The sequence below is a fragment of the Dama dama genome, chromosome 15 (assembly GCF_033118175.1).
Source record: "Dama dama isolate Ldn47 chromosome 15, ASM3311817v1, whole genome shotgun sequence".
NCBI classification, from domain to species: Eukaryota; Metazoa; Chordata; class Mammalia; order Artiodactyla; family Cervidae; genus Dama; species Dama dama.
This window is the reverse complement of record NC_083695.1, coordinates 96,468,365-96,486,623: the sequence shown is the minus strand read 5'-3', so window position 1 is coordinate 96,486,623 and position 18,259 is coordinate 96,468,365. Positions and strand designations below refer to the sequence as shown.

The 18,259-nt window shown below is 65.8% G+C and overlaps 1 protein-coding gene across 2 annotated transcripts in view; it reads right to left on the bottom strand.

Moving 5' to 3' along the window:
• Positions 1–18,259, bottom strand: part of INPP5A (inositol polyphosphate-5-phosphatase A) — a 152,652-nt gene that overhangs the window by 16,010 nt on the left and 118,383 nt on the right. For both annotated transcript variants that reach the window (XM_061162949.1, XM_061162948.1), the window contains exon 9: positions 10,393–10,477. In XM_061162949.1, the coding sequence (XP_061018932.1) occupies positions 10,393–10,477 (85 nt within the window). The remainder of the gene's footprint in view (positions 1–10,392; positions 10,478–18,259) is intronic.

Below are 18,259 nucleotides of genomic sequence, written 5' to 3'. Positions count from 1 at the left end.
AAAAAACCGCTTTATCGCTCCCCCTCGCACAGGCTCCCAGCGGATACACATCTGCCTGGCCGGCCCCTCGCGCTCGGCCGCTCCCACATTCAGGGCGCCCAGGCCGCCCCTTTCAGCCGCAGCCGTGACCGCTCGAGCAGAAAGCCCAGGGCAGGGCCTTTCCGGCTCCCTTTACATAGGCATTTTCCTCTTTTCAAAGGAGAAAAAAATTCCCCAAAAGCTGTTTTTGAAGAACCATCTGAGGTTTATTTCGTTATCAGTAGCCGCGCGGAGGCCCCGGAGGGTGACGCGGGGATGTCTGACTGGCACTCGGGGCCCCGGGCTTTTTGCTCGGAATTTGGCGATGCAGCCGCTGCCAAGGATGGGCGCCGTGAGGGCCCCCAGGACGGCGGGGCTGGAAAGGCAGCCTGTGGTGTTCTTCCTGCGTGGCTGGCCCACTCCCCTTCCCTGGCACAAACGCGGCCCCCCACCCCCCGGGTCCGAATTTCAGTGCAGGTGGAGCCCCTCGGGCCCCAGGACGTGAGCCCGTGAGTGTGGCCTTACAGAACCTGCTCTGATCTCTGTCAGACGGAGGGGGCGAGGGGTGGACAGCCAGCCCCACACCCGAGGATGGGGGCCCACCGTCCCAGGGTCAGCCAGGAGCTGGTCAGGAGCGTCCTGGTCAGAGTAAGGCCTGGCCTGGGGGGGTCTGTGTTCTGGGTCGAGAAGCGCCTTTTGGGAAGAGTGTGCAGTGAGCTTTGGCGTGCAGAGGTCAGAGGCACACCAGCTGTCTCCTCGCTGCAAGCGCCGAGTTTCTAGGTGGTCAGGAAAAGTGACGAGGCTTTCTCATGTGTGCACTCCAAGAGACAGCGTGTGTTAAAACAGCGTCTCAGTCTTTTTATGATGTCCTGCCAGGTTTTAGACCAGTTATAGCTGTGATTCCGCAGACCCTGCTTCTGTCTGCACCCAGCACGCTGGACCACAGGAGGGGGTCCTCTGCACCCCAAGTTCCCAAAGGACCCGAAGAGGTTAGGCAGGCGGGCACCTGCGGTTGGCGTCCAGAAAACACAGCCTGCACGGGGGGCACTCCTCGGGCTGGGGGTGTTGGGGAGACCGTGACGGAGCTAACAGAGCAGGGAGCCTGGTAGGGGCCCCACGCAGGCCGAGACCAGGGCGCTCACCCCGCCCCGGGCCCCACAGGGCCGCCCGTGAGGGGGCTAGGCTCAGAGGACGCTTTCGCCCCTGACCTGTCCTGACCAGACCAGGTATTAGAGCCAGGGGCGCCCTTCCTGCAACCAGACCCCCCAGGCCCCATGTTCCTGGCTTCTGGGAGCCTCCGTGGAGCACCCGGGTCCCCGGGACAGCTGGGCACAGCCAGGCGACCAGCAGCCAAGCGGCGCCCCTCCTGGACCCCGACATGGGGGCACCACGGCCTCTGCACAGATTCACCCCATGCTTCCTGACCTCAGCACCCCCCCCAGGCCTGCACCTGGGGCATGGGGCCCCGTCAAGCCTGGGCGGCGGCCTCGGGAGAGTGAGCAGGGTCACTGTCTGGGGTCCTGATGTGTCGGGGAGCGCAGAGGGTGGGGCAGGTCTAATCCCGACTTCTGGCAGCGAGGAGAGCCAGTCGGACCGGAGGGAGGCTGGTTCAGGCTCGGCAGGGGTGGGGGGGTGTGCCTGCCCCCCCGCCGAAGGGGCAAGGGCTCAGACGAACCAGAGGAGCCCCCAGCAGTCTGGCCCCAGAGGCCGCCTGGCTCCAGCTCCTTCCTTGTGCCTTCTCTGCTCATGTGTGACCCTGAGGACACGTGTGTGGGGATGCTCTCACTGCGGACAGGGGCCGGGCACCCACGGGGTCCAGCAGCCTCATGGTGGGGCCGCCTGCCACTGGTGTAGGCCTCTCCCCGTCAAGGGTATGGGAGGTGCGCCCACAGCGTCCTCACCCCAGATCACTCAGCTTCTCAGACCTTTGGGGATTAACTTTTTTCCCATCAAATGGAAAGTAAACTGGGCTTCAAATGGAAAGTTACCAGACAGCAGCTTCCTGAAGTTGTGACGCCCAGCCAGCAGGACCTCGGGTGCATCCCCCAGACATGGACCCACAGGAAGGACAGCTGGCCTCCCCCTGGGAGGCCAGCCGCACTCTGCGGCCCACGGACTAGACGCAGCCTCACCAAGCTGGGGTCCGTCCACTGCCCTAAATGGAGCCGTGCATCCAGAGAACTCGGGCCGGCCCCGCCCCGGCTCCAGCCCCGCAGAGGGCGGGCGAGCCCCTCCAGCCCGTTTCAGCCACTGAGGGACGGGTCTCCTTCTTGCCTGGGGAAGAGGAAGGAGCTGGTCTGAAGAAAGCGCAGGTCCCTGCTGCAGGCCGGCCCTTCCGGACACTTAGGCGGGGGCCGGGGCGGGGGGAGGCTGGCTTCGGGGCCCGCTGGTGGGTGGGCTCGGGGTGCCCCACGCCAGGGCTTTCATCCCCTGACAACCTCACGCAGGAGACATGCGGACCCTGTGATAGCGTGAAATCGGAGACAAGGCCAGGGCACAAAGAGGCTGACTGGCCGTGGCCGCTGTCCCCCCTCCAGCAGCCAGCATGCCCCAGGGCCAGCACGAGGGGCTGCCAGAGACAGCTCGGACAGGAAGCCCATCCCGCAGGATCTAAACGCGGTGCCCGCAGCGTAAGGACTGTCGGCTGCCCGCCCACGCACGGCCGCTGGCATCCAGGGGCCCCTCTGCAGGGAGGCCCGTCCTGCCCCACCTGGGGAAGGACAGCAGCCTCGCTCCGGGGGGCCCGCTCTGGGCAGCAATGCAGGCGCAGGGAGTGAAGCTGGAGAGGCCCAGACCTCGGACGAGGTTCCGTGTTCCTCTCGGGTCTGAGAGGCCTGGTTGCGCCCAGCCCCCACCCACCTCGAGCCCAGGACATGGGTGTGCACACGCGGCCTTCTCGGAGGCCCTGGGCTCCGGCCGCTCACGTGGGACTGGGCTCTGGAGGACCGGTCCCTGCTCCCCCACGAGACTGCTGCCCAGACCTGCCTCCCAGGGTGGAGGGCGAAGGCCACCCCCTGCACCCCACTCACAAGTCAGCCTGTGGGGGCTCTGGGCCTGACGCTAGGCACTGACACGTCATGGAGCACAAAGCCCCAAACACTGACGGCCAGTGGCCCCGCAGGTCAGGGAACCGGAGCAGCCTCGCCCCCCAGGGAGGGCCCGGGTCCTGGCCGCCAGGGCCCGTGGATGTCCTTTCAGCCTCCTTCCCCATCACACGTACGCACACACGTGCATGTGGACGCAGAGCCCGGCACACGTGGACACACTCAGCTTCTGGGAGGCCAGAGCCCTGGTTAGCCTGGCCCTGCTCGGGTTCTGGGCCCCCTGGGTGGCCGGGCCGGCCTGAGGCCCAGGAGGCCACCGTGCTGGTGGGGGCCGGGGCAGGGGGTCTGAGGCCAGGGGGCTGGGCCACATCGCGGTCCTGGGGCAGGGGGACTCATGCTGTGGAGACCGGTGTCACTGGGCTGCCTCCACTGCTCAGCTGCATGAAGCGGGGCCCAGAGCAGGCACCCCGAGAGCAGGGGCACGACACCCCCTGGCGGCCTCCATGCTGCGGGCTGGGGTGTGAGGCCACAGGAGGGGCCTGGCAGGGGCCCCGCCCGCAGGGATGGCCTCTGGTGACAAATCCCTGGCTATCAGAGTCCGGCGGCCTGACTGACAGACGGAGGGTACAGTCCCAGACCGGCCGAGGATGGGAGGCCGAGCAGCGCCCATGTGGGGTCCTCACCGGAGAGCACCAGGGGGGGTCGCCCTGCGTCTGGAGGGAGCTGCCCCCCTCACACCCCACTCCACGCACTCTGACCCTCACAGTGAACACCATCTTTTCAGAGACTTTCCTGGCAGGGCCCTGGGCCCTGGGAGGAGGGACATCTCTCGAGTGCCGAGAGCCTCAGACTCGGAGGGCCCAAAGCCACAGACCCCACGTGCGGGAGCCACCGGTCTGTCCGCGGAGGCCCCGCTGTGCGGCCGCGCCCATGTCAGAGGCGCCCTCGCCCTCTTTGTTCTGTGTTTTCAGTTGTTCAAGAGAACAACAACCCCCATAAAGACCCTTTCATCTCTGCCCCAAGATGCTCGCCGACTCCCTATCCGTCCACAGCGAGGGGACAGTGCCCACACGCGGCCGGCGGGGCAAACCAGGGGAGCACGGCCAATCTTTCTGGAAGGAAGCAGCTTGGGCTCGTGTCCAGCAGGACTGGGCTGTTGTGGGTCTGGCCAGGGGGCCTGCCACACACCTGGTGCAGCCTTCCCCAGACAGCAGGCTTGGGCCTGCGGGGCCGCGGGGGCAGGACAGGCTAGGCGGGAGAGCGAGACCCTCACCACCTTCTTCTGTGACCGAGCAGGATGCCCCGGGGCCTCCTGGGACTGACCAGGCCCTGTCCGCCGCCCGCCTCTCGTTTGCAGAAAAACGTCAGCCTCCTAGGCTCTCCCTGAGTTCCAGAGAATAAATTTAACCAGAGAAGTAAGAATATGCAGAGACAGGCTGGGTGGGTTCATGGGGCCTTGCAAAGGGCCAGCCTGGCTGACAACCAGGGGTGAGGCCCTTCCCGGCCGCGTGGGAAGCCGCCCTGCCCTGGTCGTAGCTACAGCCAGGGGCAGGAGGCCATGGGCAGCCCGTGTCCTCTTCGGGCTTGCCACGGGGTGGGCTCTGCGCCTTCCTGTTCCCCTCCAAGGTGGGCTCCAAGCCGTCAGTGCTGGGAGCCTGGCTGCCCCTGCAGCAAGGCCTGGGACCCTGAGACCGTGTGCGCCGGGAAGGCTGCAGTCTCTGAGGAGCCGTGTCCTCGGGTGGGGGGGCACCTGAGCCTGTACCTGTCAGCAGCCAGCAGCCGGGCGTTAAAAACCGCCGCCAGCCTCTGAAAATGCACCCGTCCCTGGGGCTGTCGGTGGTGACGCATGGCAGGTGGGCGTGGCCGGGCTGGTGGAGATGGGAGCGCCTGGCGCTGCTGTCTCTCTTTGTCACTGGCCGGCTGGGTGCCCAGCTGCCAGCTGCCACCACGCAAGGCACGGAACATGCCCTCTGAGCAATCTTGCTGGCAGGGCTGAGCGCCGTTAATTAGTTCGGGACGCACAGCCCATTAGACGGTGTGTGATCACCACGTTTACTTTTGTGTATGTTTTAATTACAGCTTCGGCAGTGCCAGGCTTGATCACTGGACCATCTTCTCGGTTCTGCTCTGCGAGCTTGTTCGTATTAATTTGCATCTGAGACGTGAAGCTCTAGTTCTGGGGGGACAGCCTTTCACTGTGCATGTCTTTCTGAGGCTGGTGCCCAGCAAGGTGCCTGAGACCCCGCACTGCAGAGGGTCACGGCCGGCCAGGCTTCCTAGAGGCCCTGCCCGCTGCAGTCCGGCACAACCAGCTGCTGCCCCCGCCTCACGGCTGCCTGGCACCCTCGCTGCCCTGGGAAGGAGCCGACTCTCGTCAGGGCTCCCCTAGGGGTTGGTGCGGTGAGCAACCAGGAGCAGGACGCCCCGGGCACCCCAGGGGCCCAGGCGGGGGAGGACGCACCTGCCACTCCAGGGCCGGGGACCAGCAATGGAAACCAGAGCCCCGGCCGGCAGCTTCTCGTCGGGCCGGCAGAGGGTGACCTGGGTTTCCCTCCTCAGGGGGGTCCCGTGTCACCTCCAGGCGAGAAGATGCTGGCGGGCAGACGTCCCCTGTCCCCGCCTCCTCTGACCTTCCTGCCTGCAGGGCTGCCGTGTGGTCTGGGTCGCTCGGGGTCGCCTTGGGCCCGACGCTGATCTTGGGCAATCTGGAAACTGTGGGGTGACCCGCTAGCTGCGGGCACAGGCCTCCCCAGGAACACAGGTTGGGACCAGCATGGTCTCTGCTGCTCCACGAGCTGGTCTGCAGACCAGTCCCAGGCGTCTCTCGGGGTTGCTGCTGGGGCCGCTCACACCCGGGGGAAGGTCAGTCCCGGGCCACGGCCCCGGGCCAAGCCCTGTGCCTGCTGTCTGGAAGCAAAGGGCCGGGGCCGCAACTCCTGGGCTCAGTCCTCAGAGGGGCACCCCAGCCCCGCCCCCCCTTCTGGAGCCCCCGTTCCCCGGGGCCGTGCAAGCCCCAAGAAGGAGCCCCCCACCCTCACACGGCTCCCTGGTAACAGCCACGGCCCTGAGGCGGCGAAGTCCCAGCAGTCTCGCCTGGCACCGGGTTCTCACGCTGCCGCTCACGTCAGGAAGCCCTCCCTCTGCCCAGCGGCCTTTTGGGAAAACGTGGGGAAGCTTTCTCTGGTTTCTAGAAGCTTCTTCAAGCGGCTTCCACAGCAAGAAATCTTTCCAGAACGGCCCGTTGGCCAGCAGACCCCGTCAGTCCACAAGACACTAACACTGCAGGTGGAAGTTGAAGATCTCAGTAGGAAAGCTGCTGAAGTTAACTCAACAGAGGAGCTTGGTGGTCTTCAGCTGACTGTTTAGATCCAGGCGTGCCCACAAGCGTGTTTTCCGAGTTACCGACAGCATCAGCTCGGGCGGGAAGAGCAAGCCCGCGCTGGCGGGAGGGCGGTAGCTGCACTAGGCTCAGTGGCGGCCTCGCTGCGCACCCAGCCTTGGCAGACGTGACTGGTCACGGCCCTCCCGCCGAGCTCCCCCTGGATTTGGGGTGGCCTGCGTCCGCTTGCACTGTCCGCACACAGGCAGGGGGGCCAGCAGGCTGGGAGCCCGCAAGGACCAGTGGAGGCTGAGGGGCACTGGGGCCCCCAGAGCTGACGGGAGGGAGGGATCCCCTGAGCTCAGAGCCCCCAGACGCCACTGCAGGGGCCCCGGGGCCGTGCCCGGGAGGTGCCGCCAGGCAAAGCCGTGTCTTTAGCAGGAACTTCAGGACACATGCGGTCGCTGTGACGTCCCTGACTGGTTGCACGTGCCTGGGGTCAAAGGCTACATGGCGACTGTATGAGACACGGGGGTGGGCCCGACATCACGCGCCACGCTGTGCGTCCTCGATGCCCCACAGGACCCCTGCTTCTCTGAGGCCAGGGCACCCGGCCTCGGGGTCTGGAACCAGGCACTACTGTGAAGAGCTGTTGCTCAAACAACCATGGTTGGGGAACAGGGGGACCCTGACCATGCCCCCCCTGGGCCTTCCCTGGCCCGAAGATGGTCCCGGCCACACCCCTTGCTGGGCAACCTTGGCCCCACCTCCCCGCGCCAGGCAGCCCCTCGGCCCTCGTGGCCCCAGACCTGTCACCGCGTGGGTCCCTCTGGGCTTCCCGCCCCTGCGGAAGTGCGGTCCACAGTACAGTCAGTGGGGCTTCCAATTAAGACATAAAACGCCTAACCTGGAGCTCACAGCTGATTCACTGCCTGTTAATTCACCTCCCGAGGAAGGGACGCGGGCACGCGGGGCGTCTACGGCTCTGTTAGTGGCCGAGCTACTACCCTGCACCCGCTCTCGCGGGGTCACCCGCGGGAGAGGCAGGCAGGGTGGGGTGCTCGGCCGGCGCTGGGTCTGTCTTATGGGGCAGGGCACCAGGGTCGGGGGTAGGTACAGGGTGGCCGGCCACGGAAGCCGAGGGCGGGGAGGCCGGGGCGGCCCCCGCGGGGCCGGGAGGGAAGGCCTGTGCATGTGCTGCGGCCCCACCGATAACTCGGCGGCTGGTGAGAACCGTGTGCAGACAGCAGCGCTTCAGGTGGCTCCCTGCCTAAGTCGGTCAGTCAGCTGGGAAGGTGCCCAAGAACGAAGACCCCCCAGGCCTTCTGGGAGGGAGAGGAGGCTGGGGGCCCTCCTGAAACCCAGGGCCTGTGGCCTTCAGAGCAGTGCGTTGGCACTCCGGGTCTCTCTGCAGATGCCCAGAGCAGGCAGCCCTCTGCACACTGGGGGCCCACGACCTCCCCACAGCGTGGCCCTCACGACCCTGCTCCGGCCGAGCCGCCTGGTCACTGCCCCCCTGTCCCTCGTGGCCAAGGACATGGGCCCCAGTGTCCTCTGGGTGCTGGGCTGAGCGGGCCAGGCTGCCTGCTCGGGGCGAACACAGCGGGACCGACAGCCCGGCCCTGGGCAGCGCCTGCCCGGCCCCGCCCAGAGCGCCCTGAGACCCCGCCCAGAGAGCCCTGAGACCCCGCCCAGAGCGCCCTGAGACCCCGCCCAGAGCCCGCTGCGACCCCGCCCAGAGCCCCCTGCGACCCCGCCCAGAGCCCCCTGAGACCCCAGTCAGAGCCCCCTGCGACCCCGCCCAGAGCCCCCTGAGACCCCGGTCAGAGCCCCCTGCGACCCCGCCCAGAGCCCCCTGAGACCCCGGTCAGAGCCCCCTGCGACCCCGCCCAGAGCGCCCTGAGACCCCGCCCAGAGCCCCGTGAGACCCCGCCCAGAGTCCCCTGCGACCCCGCCCAGAGCCCCCTGAGACCCCGGTCAGAGCCCCCTGCGACCCCGCCCAGAGCGCCCTGAGACCCCGCCCAGAGCCCCCTGCGACCCCGGTCAGAGCGCCCTGAGACCCCGCCCAGAGCCCCCTGCGACCCCGGTCAGAGCCCCCTGAGACCCCGCCCAGAGCCCCCTGAGACCCCGGTCAGAGCCCCCTGCGACCCCGCCCAGAGCCCCCTGAGACCCCGGTCAGAGCCCCCTGAGACCCCGCCCAGAGCGCCCTGAGACCCCGCCCAGAGCCCCGTGAGACCCCGCCCAGAGTCCCCTGCGACCCCGCCCAGAGCCCCCTGAGACCCCGGTCAGAGCCCCCTGCGACCCCGCCCAGAGCCCCCTGAGACCCCGGTCAGAGCCCCCTGAGACCCCGCCCAGAGCGCCCTGAGACCCCGCCCAGAGCCCCCTGAGACCCCGCCCAGAGCCCCCTGTGACCCCGTCCAGAGCCCCCTGCGACCCCGCCCAGAGCCCCCTGCGACCCCACCCGAGCCCCCTGAGACCCCGGCTAGCACCAGACATTTGCGCGGTCACTGTGTGGTGGAAGTTCTTCCTCTAGGGTGACGGGGTGGGCGGTCCCTGAGGTCAAGCTAAGGTCTGAAGGGGAAGAGTCAGGAGAAGGGATGCTGGGTAGATGGGTCTGGGGAGGGGAGAGGGGTTGCACATTTTATGGGGTGTGCGGTTGGCCCGGCTCCACACACATGCCCGCTCACGCCTGCACACGCCCGCTCATGCCTGCACATGCCCAGGGCCATGTCCTCTGCTTCCCACTTGGGAAGGAAGGGGACAGCGCTGCAGGAGGCCCTGACTGTGTTGCCCACGCTCCCCACTGGCCTGGCACTGCCCCTCCCCTCCAGGGGCCGCTCACCGAGCTACCCCCGCCCCCCGCGGACACCAGAGCCCCGGGCGCCCGTGTCCCTGGGCAGTCCTGCCTGGTCCCGGAGCCGCTGCCGTTTCTGTGGTGTCTGCCCTTCTGGGGAAGAGAAGGTCACCCTGGAAACCTCCTGACTTTTCCCGGCGCGCAGCTTAGCAGCCCCCAGGCACCAGCCCTGGTCTGGCCACGGCCTGGCATGGGGCCTCGGGCCAGAAGAGGGCTGTTCCGGGCACAGCAGGCTCATCGGGCCCAAATACCGGCCAGACATGCCCTGGTTCGGGGGCTCAAGTTGGGACAATGTGGCTTTTCAACCCATGAAGAGGCTCTGCGGGTGAGGGCACGGCTGTGGGCACCGGGGCCCGAGCCCCTCCCAGCAGCGCGTGCACACGGGCATCGCCCGGGCCTCAAAGGGGCGCGTCCGGGGCATCTGTGCCGCTGACTGAGCCAACGCGCGCTTTCATCATTTGTCTGAAAATGCCAGAGGGGTGGACAGCCGCTTGCCACGCTCACGTGCCTACGCCCCCCGCAGTGCTCAGATTTAAGAGGAAGCCTTCTGCAAGGAGGGAGTCACTTGTACCTGAGAGGCCAGAGGGAGACGATGGGGGACACGGTCACCCACACGCCCACATGTGGTGGGCCCATGCTGGGCGGGCTCTGTGTGCTGCCCCCTGCCAGGCCAGGGTCTGGGTGGACCTGCTACCCTCGGGCAGCAGGCAGAGTCCCCACTTCGAGGCCCTGTCGCCATCAGCCTGCAGCCCCACGAGTCAAATGTGGCGGCGGAGCACCAGCTCAGAGAAGCCAGTCCACGGCTCCAGGCCCCCCAGCTAGGACCTGACGGACCCGGGCACCTTCCGGCTGGTCTGACCCGGCTCCACCCATGCCTGCTGCTAACTGGGTCCTCACCCAGCCCCCTGAGGGCTCAGGAGATGCTAGGGGAAGCGGAGGCACTGGGGGTGAATCGCTGACCAGGAGGTATCCTCACCGCAGCCTCCTGCCCCAGCTTCCCATAACGGGCCCCCCATAACACTACGGCGTTCTTCACGAGGCATTTCAGCCGTAACCAAACCAGTGAGCAGGAGGGCAGGAACGTGCCCGTCGAGGACCACGGGCTCTGCTGTTTACACAACACGACCAAACGCAGGTGAGGCTCCCACGGGGCCTACCTCCACCACGGACTTGGAATCCAGCCGGAAGTTGAAATCACCGAAGACAAAGTAGGATGCCTTCTCGAACCGCTGGTCGATGATCCTGGGAGGAGAGGAGGGAAGGAGTCACTGAGGTGTAGCCTGCCTACCACGCCTGACCTCAGCCCTGAGCCCCAGAGGCCGTGATCCTCAGCGGGGCTGGTATGGGAGCCACACTGCCTTGGGGGGCAAAGGAAGCCTGCACTGGTCACCTCTGGCTCAAAGCAGGATGAGATCTGTCGCTGACAGGACCGCCCGCAGGACGGATGTGCGCCCCAGCAGAAGGGAAGGGCGGCTCGCTGCCCAACCGTGGCCGCACGGACGCCCCCACTGAGACGGGGCAGCGGGGCCCCGGGGCCCAGGGTGGGGGGCGCCCACTCGGCCCACGGTGGACCCTGAGAAGGCGCATGTCATGGGCAGGCAGAGCCAGGGAGCACCGCTCACCCCCGATCAACTCAGAAACTTCTGCCCGGTTACCCCTGCGGGCCCCAGCGTGGAGGGTGAGGGCAGCCCCCCGGGGCGGCCTTTCCCAGGGACTTGTTGGCTGAGAAGGAAGAGGTGGCCAGGAGCAGCGTCACCGCCATTTCATGGCGCTGGGTGGGGGCCCATCACCTGGTGGGGGGCTCTGCCCGTCCATCCATCCGTCCGTCCCCGTCCATCTGTCCCCCCCCCGTCCCCGGGAAGGCCGGCGGCCGCTCCTCTCACACATGGGTCCACGCTCTCCTCACCACTGCTCCTGCCTGCTTTTCTTTCTGGCTCCTTGCCTCCAGCGTTGAGTTCCAGGAGTTTCCCTGGAAAGTGCACCGTGAGCCCTGTGCTCCCGGCACTGCCCAGGGGCCTTGAGTTCCTCATAGGAAACACACCCACTCCCCCCACTGGGCCGCGGGCATTCTCCCCCAGGCTGGCTCCGCTCCGCGCGGAGTTGGCGGCCTTTAATCCATCTGGAATTGCTCTGGAGGATGGGTTTTGAGTCCATTGGTCTCTCCAGAGGCGACTGGTCCTAACCCTGCAGGAAACGCTCAGTCCTCCCTGCCGGAGCCTGCAGAGTCCCTGGTCACCGGGTCTTTGGAAACTCCTTTCCTACACGTGTTTGTCCCGTTCCTGTCGCTTTAAGTAACAGCACTTCATGACAGATGTGCTTCTCACTGAAATTCTTCTAAAAATCTCAGCTGTTTCCACGTTTTTCTTGCATATTAACTGTTGTATCATGTTGCTGAATTCCACAAAAAGTCTTGTTTTCTGGTTTAACTGGATTGATTCTCACACACACCAGTTTGAAGAGAAAGGACATATTTTAACAAATTGTTACTAACGGTGCAGATGAGCAGTAACATAGCTTCTGGGGTTAAAGTTAAATCTTCTGTGGAGGAGACACTCCCCAGGGATGAAAACTCGGGGAGGCCCTAGGGTCGGCCCGGGGGAGCCCTGCGCCTGGGACCAGCCTTGCCCCTTACCCCACCCACCCACTGGGCATCCACGGGCGGGGTTGGGGGGGATGGAACCTCCCCACAGACTGTCGAGACCTGAGTCATCTTGAAAAAGTGAATCTTCAGAGCTGTTAAACGCTTCCAGAAGAACACACCTCAGAGAACCTGCGCAGTGTCCCCATCAGGACGTCGGGTGCGGCCCCCGGGTCACCCGCCTCCGGGGCCCCGAGCACAGCCCCCCCTCCCCAGGAAAGGAGAGGCAGCAAGGCACCCCCCCAGCCCTGCCTCCAGAGCCCAGCGGGTGACTGGGAGCGATGCCCACAGGAAACACCACCGTGCTCTACAAAAAGCCGCCAACCTGCTCCACTCACGGCAGCCCTCCCAGCCCTGCCTCGACCACTGGCTGCAGGACGCGGGGGGCGGGGCGGGCAGGGGAACAGGGGCTTCCCGTGCCCTCCAGCCTTATGCTGGGCAACCCCACTCCCCGTGGAGAGGCCCGGAGGCCCCCGGGGTCAGCTCCTGGCCTCTGACCGCCGCCCTGCCCAGGGGGGCTGCTTCCAAAGGGAGACGTGGGGGCGGCCCTCAGTGCCCCAGGTCAGGGGGCCCCGGGTCAGGGGACCAGCAGGAGGCGGTGACCCCCACAGGGGCCTGGGACCACCTCCCGCCAACACAGGACCTCAAGCCACTCAAACACCTCACTTTTCTTTTGCTCTCTGTATTTATTAACTTTTTAAGGAAAACTGAACTGAGGCAAAGCTTCCGCTTGATCTGAAGGGAGGAAGTAGACACACCTCACGTGTCACACGCCTACACTGCCTGTCCTGATGGCCTGTCACCCTGTTTATTAAGCCGAGGAGCAGGGTCCCCGAGAACAGCCCTGAACTCAGGCAAACCCGCTGCCCTCGGGCATCGCCCCGCCGCGGTGTTGGCTTGTGTGTCACACGTGAGCACGGTGACGGACACAGCTTAGATGCAGGGGCACCCGAACCCTACACATTCTCCAGCCAGCGCGTTTGTGCTCAATCTTATTTTTAAAGAACCTGCCCTGTTCCCTGAGGTGGGAAAGGCCAGGGCGCCACGCTTCCTGGGAACCCCCCATCCCGCGCTCCAGAAGAGGCCTGGCGGCACTGGGGGGCCACGGCCCTCTCCTGCTCCCGGGGGCGGGAGGTGGCCACGGCCAGGGGCGGAGGGATGCATGGGGTCGGCCTGGGTCTGGGCTCCGGTCCCCACGGGGGCTTCCCCGGAGGCCCGAAGCGCCGAGCAGATGACGGAAGGGCTGGTGAAGTGGGAGCCCAGCCGACGGCCCTCATCACCGGGGGACAGATGGACCCTGAGACCAGGAAGCGGGGCAAATGGCCGACACAGAACCGGGGAAGCAGACGACTGTTCGGCCTGTTTTGGGGGTAGTTTCCTTTTATACAAAGTAACAGACTTCAGATTTACTATCGGACTGAATAGACTTTGAGAAGCTTGGGGGTTTGCAGGGTGAGAGGCTGCGTTGGGCAGCCTTCCTGGAACCCGGCCCAGTGGTTTCTCTTGTGACGGCCGTGGTGACTGGTGACGGATTTCATCACCTTGTCTCGTCGTGTAATTCCATCATTAAAACCCTAAACTTTATCATATTTCCGGGCCCTGCTCTTTCTGCCGTAATGGCCCACGCCCATCAATAACCGCAGCGTGGGCGCGAGATGGAGCGGCTGTCCGCAGAGGCAATCGCCGGAGAGCGGGCGAGGCCCGCGCTTTTAATCTCAATATAGCGCCGTTCGGACCAGCAGGAAAAAGAGTTGTTTTAAAATTAATTACCTTGTCAGTAGCTATTATGATTAAAAAGTGTGCCCACATCAATACCGTGTGCCTAATTCAGAAACAGAGTCACAAGAAAGGCCATAAAAATCAATGGTTTAGGCCTTGAAGACGGAGGCTCTCTCTGCTGACGGGTGAGCTCACTGCGTGATGCTCAGGCCGCGGGCAGGCTGCTGGGCGGGGCAGTGGGGCATGGGGCCTTCTTTTGTTAGTTTTATCTGCTGAACGTGGTAGAAACCAACCTCCCAACCTTGGGCTTGTCTCGGATCTGCGGGAGGCCATGTGCTCGGAGAGAACAACCTGATCAGCAAAACACGGCGGTGGGAGCTTCTGACAACCAGGCTTCCCTCTGAGCTGCCGTCAACAGGCCAACCTTCCTGGAAGCCACTCTTGGGACTACATGCTTACGCTGCCCCGTGTGGTGTGCGGGCCCCCGGCGTGGGCTGGGGGGGCCGCAGCCCTGGGGACGGTCCCTGGTGTGGGCTGGGGGGGCCTCAGCCCTGGGGGATGGTCCCTGGTGTGGGCTGTGGGCTGGGGGGCCACAGCCCCGGGGACGGTCCCTGGTGTGGGCTGTGGGCTGGGGGGCCACAGCCCCGGGGACGGTCCCTGGTGTGGGCTATGGGCTGGGGGGCCGCAGCCCTGGGGACGGTCCCTGGTGTGGGCTGGGGGGGCCTCAGCCCTGGGGGATGGTCCCTGGTGTGGGCTGTGGGCTGGGGGGCCGCAGCCCTGGGGATGGTCCCTGGCGTGGGCTGGGGGGGCCTCAGCCCTGGGGGATGGTCCCTAGTGTGGGCTGGGGGGGCCTCAGCCCTGGGGGATGGTCCCTGGTGTGGGCTGTGGGCTGGGGGGCCACAGCCCTGGGGACGGTCCCTGGTGTGGGCTATGGGCTGGGGGGCCACAGCCCCAGCGACGGTCCCTGGTGTGGGCTGTGGGCTGGGGGGCCGCAGCCCCGGGGACGGTCCCTGGTGTGGGTTGGTGGGGGGCGCAGCCCCGGGGACGGTCCCTGGTGTGGGTTGGGGGGGCCTCAGCCCTGGGGGACGGTCCCTGGCGTGGGCTGTGGGCTGGGGGGCCGCAGCCCCGGGAATGATCCCTGGAGTGCCAGCTGCTGGCACAAGGGGCCTGAGGTGGGGGCAGGGAGGGGGGCCCAGGTGACTGGGGAAGGACCCTCTTGTTGACAGAGCAGAGCCAGGCGGGTGAGCCCCTCCAACACGCCCACCCCCGGGGGCCCGCCAGGTCCCTGCGATTCACAGGCCCGAGGGGCCCCAGGGACCTGCCCGCCACACCCACTCCCCCAGCCACCGTCTCCCAGGCCGGGCGCCCCAGGACCCATGATGGGTGCATGCCTCGCGCAGCGGGCAGCCAGGCTGAGCCATCACCACAGCCCCGGGGCCTCACTCAGGGTCCTGGCACTGGAGACACCCGGGCCCCAGCCCTCACGTGGGGCGGACCCGGGGAGGCCATGGCCCAGAGCAGCAGGACAGAGAGCGCTGGGCCACCTGCTGAGCTTCCCAGGGGCTGCACCCCACGTCGAAAACACCCGCCCTAGTCTTAGTGGGCTAGTGGCCAGAGCTCTGCTGTTGGAACGAGGCCTGAGGCCCTGCTGGGCGCTGGGCTGTCACCGCAACTCGTATGTTGAAGCCCAGTCCCCTCAAAATGGTACTGGAGACAATTAAGGTCAAATGGGGTCACGAAAGTGGACCCAGATTCAACAGGACAGGTGTCCGTGAGAGAAGAGGCCTGCAGCTGCTTGTGTCTCCCAAAGACGTGGCAAGAAGGCGGCCATCGCTGTCCAACCAGGACGCGGGCCTCCCAGAGCTGGCCACGCTGACTGAGCCCAGAGCTGCAGGGATGCACATGCTGCCCCAGCTCCTGCCTGAGCTCCGTCTGTGCACAGACCGCCCCAACCACGGGGCTGCCTCGGGGGCTGCAGGCCCTTCTCAGTCAGATCCCCGCGGGGCATCCGCGTCTCCAGGGCCGGCTGCTCCAGGCCTCCCGGGCGAGCTGTCCGCTCGCACTCACTCTCACTCGCGCTTTTAACAGCACGGTGACGTCACAGCACCTTTCTGCTCGGACGCCACCACCGGCGAGAAGCAGAGACGTGCCCCAGCCTCCTGGGCCGCTGGGCTCCATGCGCAGCCCAGGAAAGCAGCACCGGGGCTCGGGAACGGGACCTTTCAGCCCTTCGGCGCCCACGAACACGGGCCCTCGGGAGACGCAGGCCATCGGGCGGCTCCGCCTGGCTGAGCGCGCGGGCTGGCGGGGCCACAGTCCAGCAGCGAAGGAGGGCTCGAGCAGTCTAAACAGCGGCCAAGAAAGCGAGGCCGGCGGGCGGACGAGCACGGAGGCGCCGGCTCAAGGGGCAGTGAGCTGTGGCGTGGACGTGCTGGAGCCGGGACACGCCGCGGAGGGAGTGGTCATGCGCCGTCCACATGGCGGTCGGGATGTTATCTAGGACGCACGTGGGAGCCCGCACCCCGCAAACACGGATGCTGCCAACACACCATGGGGACACACACGGGTGTGAACGCACACGGCTGCGCGGGAACATGCAGGGGGTCCCCGGGTGGGGTGGGACGACCCTGCACTGGGATGGGGAGGGCGGGACGCGGGCTCAGAGCGCGAGCGCGGGCCCTGGCAGCACCCTCAACTCTGTCTGAGCAGGACAACACGGAAACGGCGATGTGGGCGCGCTTAGTGGGGGCCCCGACTTCACCTCCGCTGGTGCTGTGCTCGGCTCTTGTGACGCACAGGCTCACAGCCCCGCAATGTCAGGACAGCAGCTTGTTCCTGGGCCAGCCCGGGACCTCGCATGCCCTCCCGCCCAATGCCAGGAACACGCAGGGGCCCTGCCCTCTGGCCAACGAGGAGCTGGGGTGGCGAAGAGGCTGCCCGTCGGGCCTGGAAGCCCGCGTCCAAGTTGGGCTCCGACGCGGGGACAGCGGCCGCCCGGGGGGCCCACCGTGCAGGGCGTCCCGACGACCCACATCCTTAGCACGGGGCCTGCCTCTGCCTGGAGACCAGAGGTTTTCTTTTCTGCCGGCTGGCTGGCGGGGCGAGCTCTGGGAACGGCCCGGAGAGAAGCCCCGGGACGCGGGCCTTTGAGCGGCTGACAGCTGACGGATGGCCGCCTGCAGGACGACAAAGGGGGCTGTGTGTCTGCCGCGTCATGCCGCAGCTCCCTGGGAACTAATTGCTCGGAGTCGCCCCGGGCAGCTTTATTTCTCTGGCAATCATTTTCTCTGAATGCCCCAAAATGAGCATGAAACAACTCTTTTGACCGGACATAAAAGTTAAATGTCCCAATGTTGACCAAATTAACTTCAGTGCTGTGACAATGGACTGTATTTGTGAGCAGACACCAGGGGACAAAGGGGCGCTTTCTGCCCGGATTTCACAGTTGTGATGTAAAATTGTTCCTACGGACCTGGCCAGGCCGCGCTGCAAAGGGAGACACAAGAGCCCTGTCACTTGTGGAAAAAAACCTCATTTCACGGCCGAGAGCTTGGGAGAGGCCAGGAAGGGCTGTGTGAGCTGGTCTCTGCTGCTGGGTTGACACCCAAAATGCTCCCCCCACAGGGTGTAGCTGTGTGCCTGACAGGGACCCCCCACGGGTACAAAGGTGCACACAGCCCCCCAGAGACCCGGGCAGGGTCCGAGCCCCGCCCAGGCGGATGGGACCCCAGCCCCATGCAGAGGCCCTGACACCGCCATCCCCGCATCTTTAAGCTTGGTGTGCTTCCCTAACTAGAGGTCTGTCTCCTTCTAACCTTTCAGAACAAGAGATTTCAAGCAAGAAATTAGTGCGCAAAACATCAGTTGTTATTTGCCATAAAACCTGCCCTCTAGTAACACTGGAAAGTCTATTTTCCTGCGTTTCTGGGGTGACTCCTCCCCACAGAGCCCCTCGCAGCAAGAAGTGCAGATACATCTGCAAGTTCACACACTTCAGACCAGAGTCTTCCTCTTGGGTGTTTTTCTTTATAAGTTAGCTTTTCACTTGGAAATAATCTTAGAGTCACAGGACAGTTGCAAGCAGGGCACGAGGTGCCTCTCGGTCTTAACCCAGGTCCCCTGGGCCAGCCTACGGGGGCAGGACGTGGCTCGCCGGGCCTGACACCCACACCCGGGTGGAAACACGGGCCTGTGAGGCCCTCCAGGGAGATTAAGACGGGACCCCCACGCTCCCTCTCTGCGTCCACATCGGCCGCAGACAATGTTCCCAGAGGTTCCCAACGCCCTGAATGGGGCCCCCTTGGTGGCAGCGTCCATTCAGGGGCCAGCGTGGCATTGTGCTCCCATCGGCAGAGCAGAATGCAGTCTGCTGGTGGCTGCCAAAAGGTTAGCAGCCCCGATGAAAGGGCGTCCGTCACTCACCGCCACAGAACAGCCCTTTGTGCGGGCGCCGGCCGCACCGGGAGGTCCGGACGCGGCTGGCTGGGCGCCCCACAGACGCCGTCCATGGGAACGCGGAGGCCGCTTCCCGGGGGCCGCGCAGCAGCAGTTCAGGCCCTGACAGGCCCTGAGGCCACTCGCCTCTGCTGACCGACTGCAGCCTCCAAGAGCGGCCCATTCCCTGGCTGGCTCAGCGCTGCCGTGAAGACGGCCTGGGAGGCCTGTCC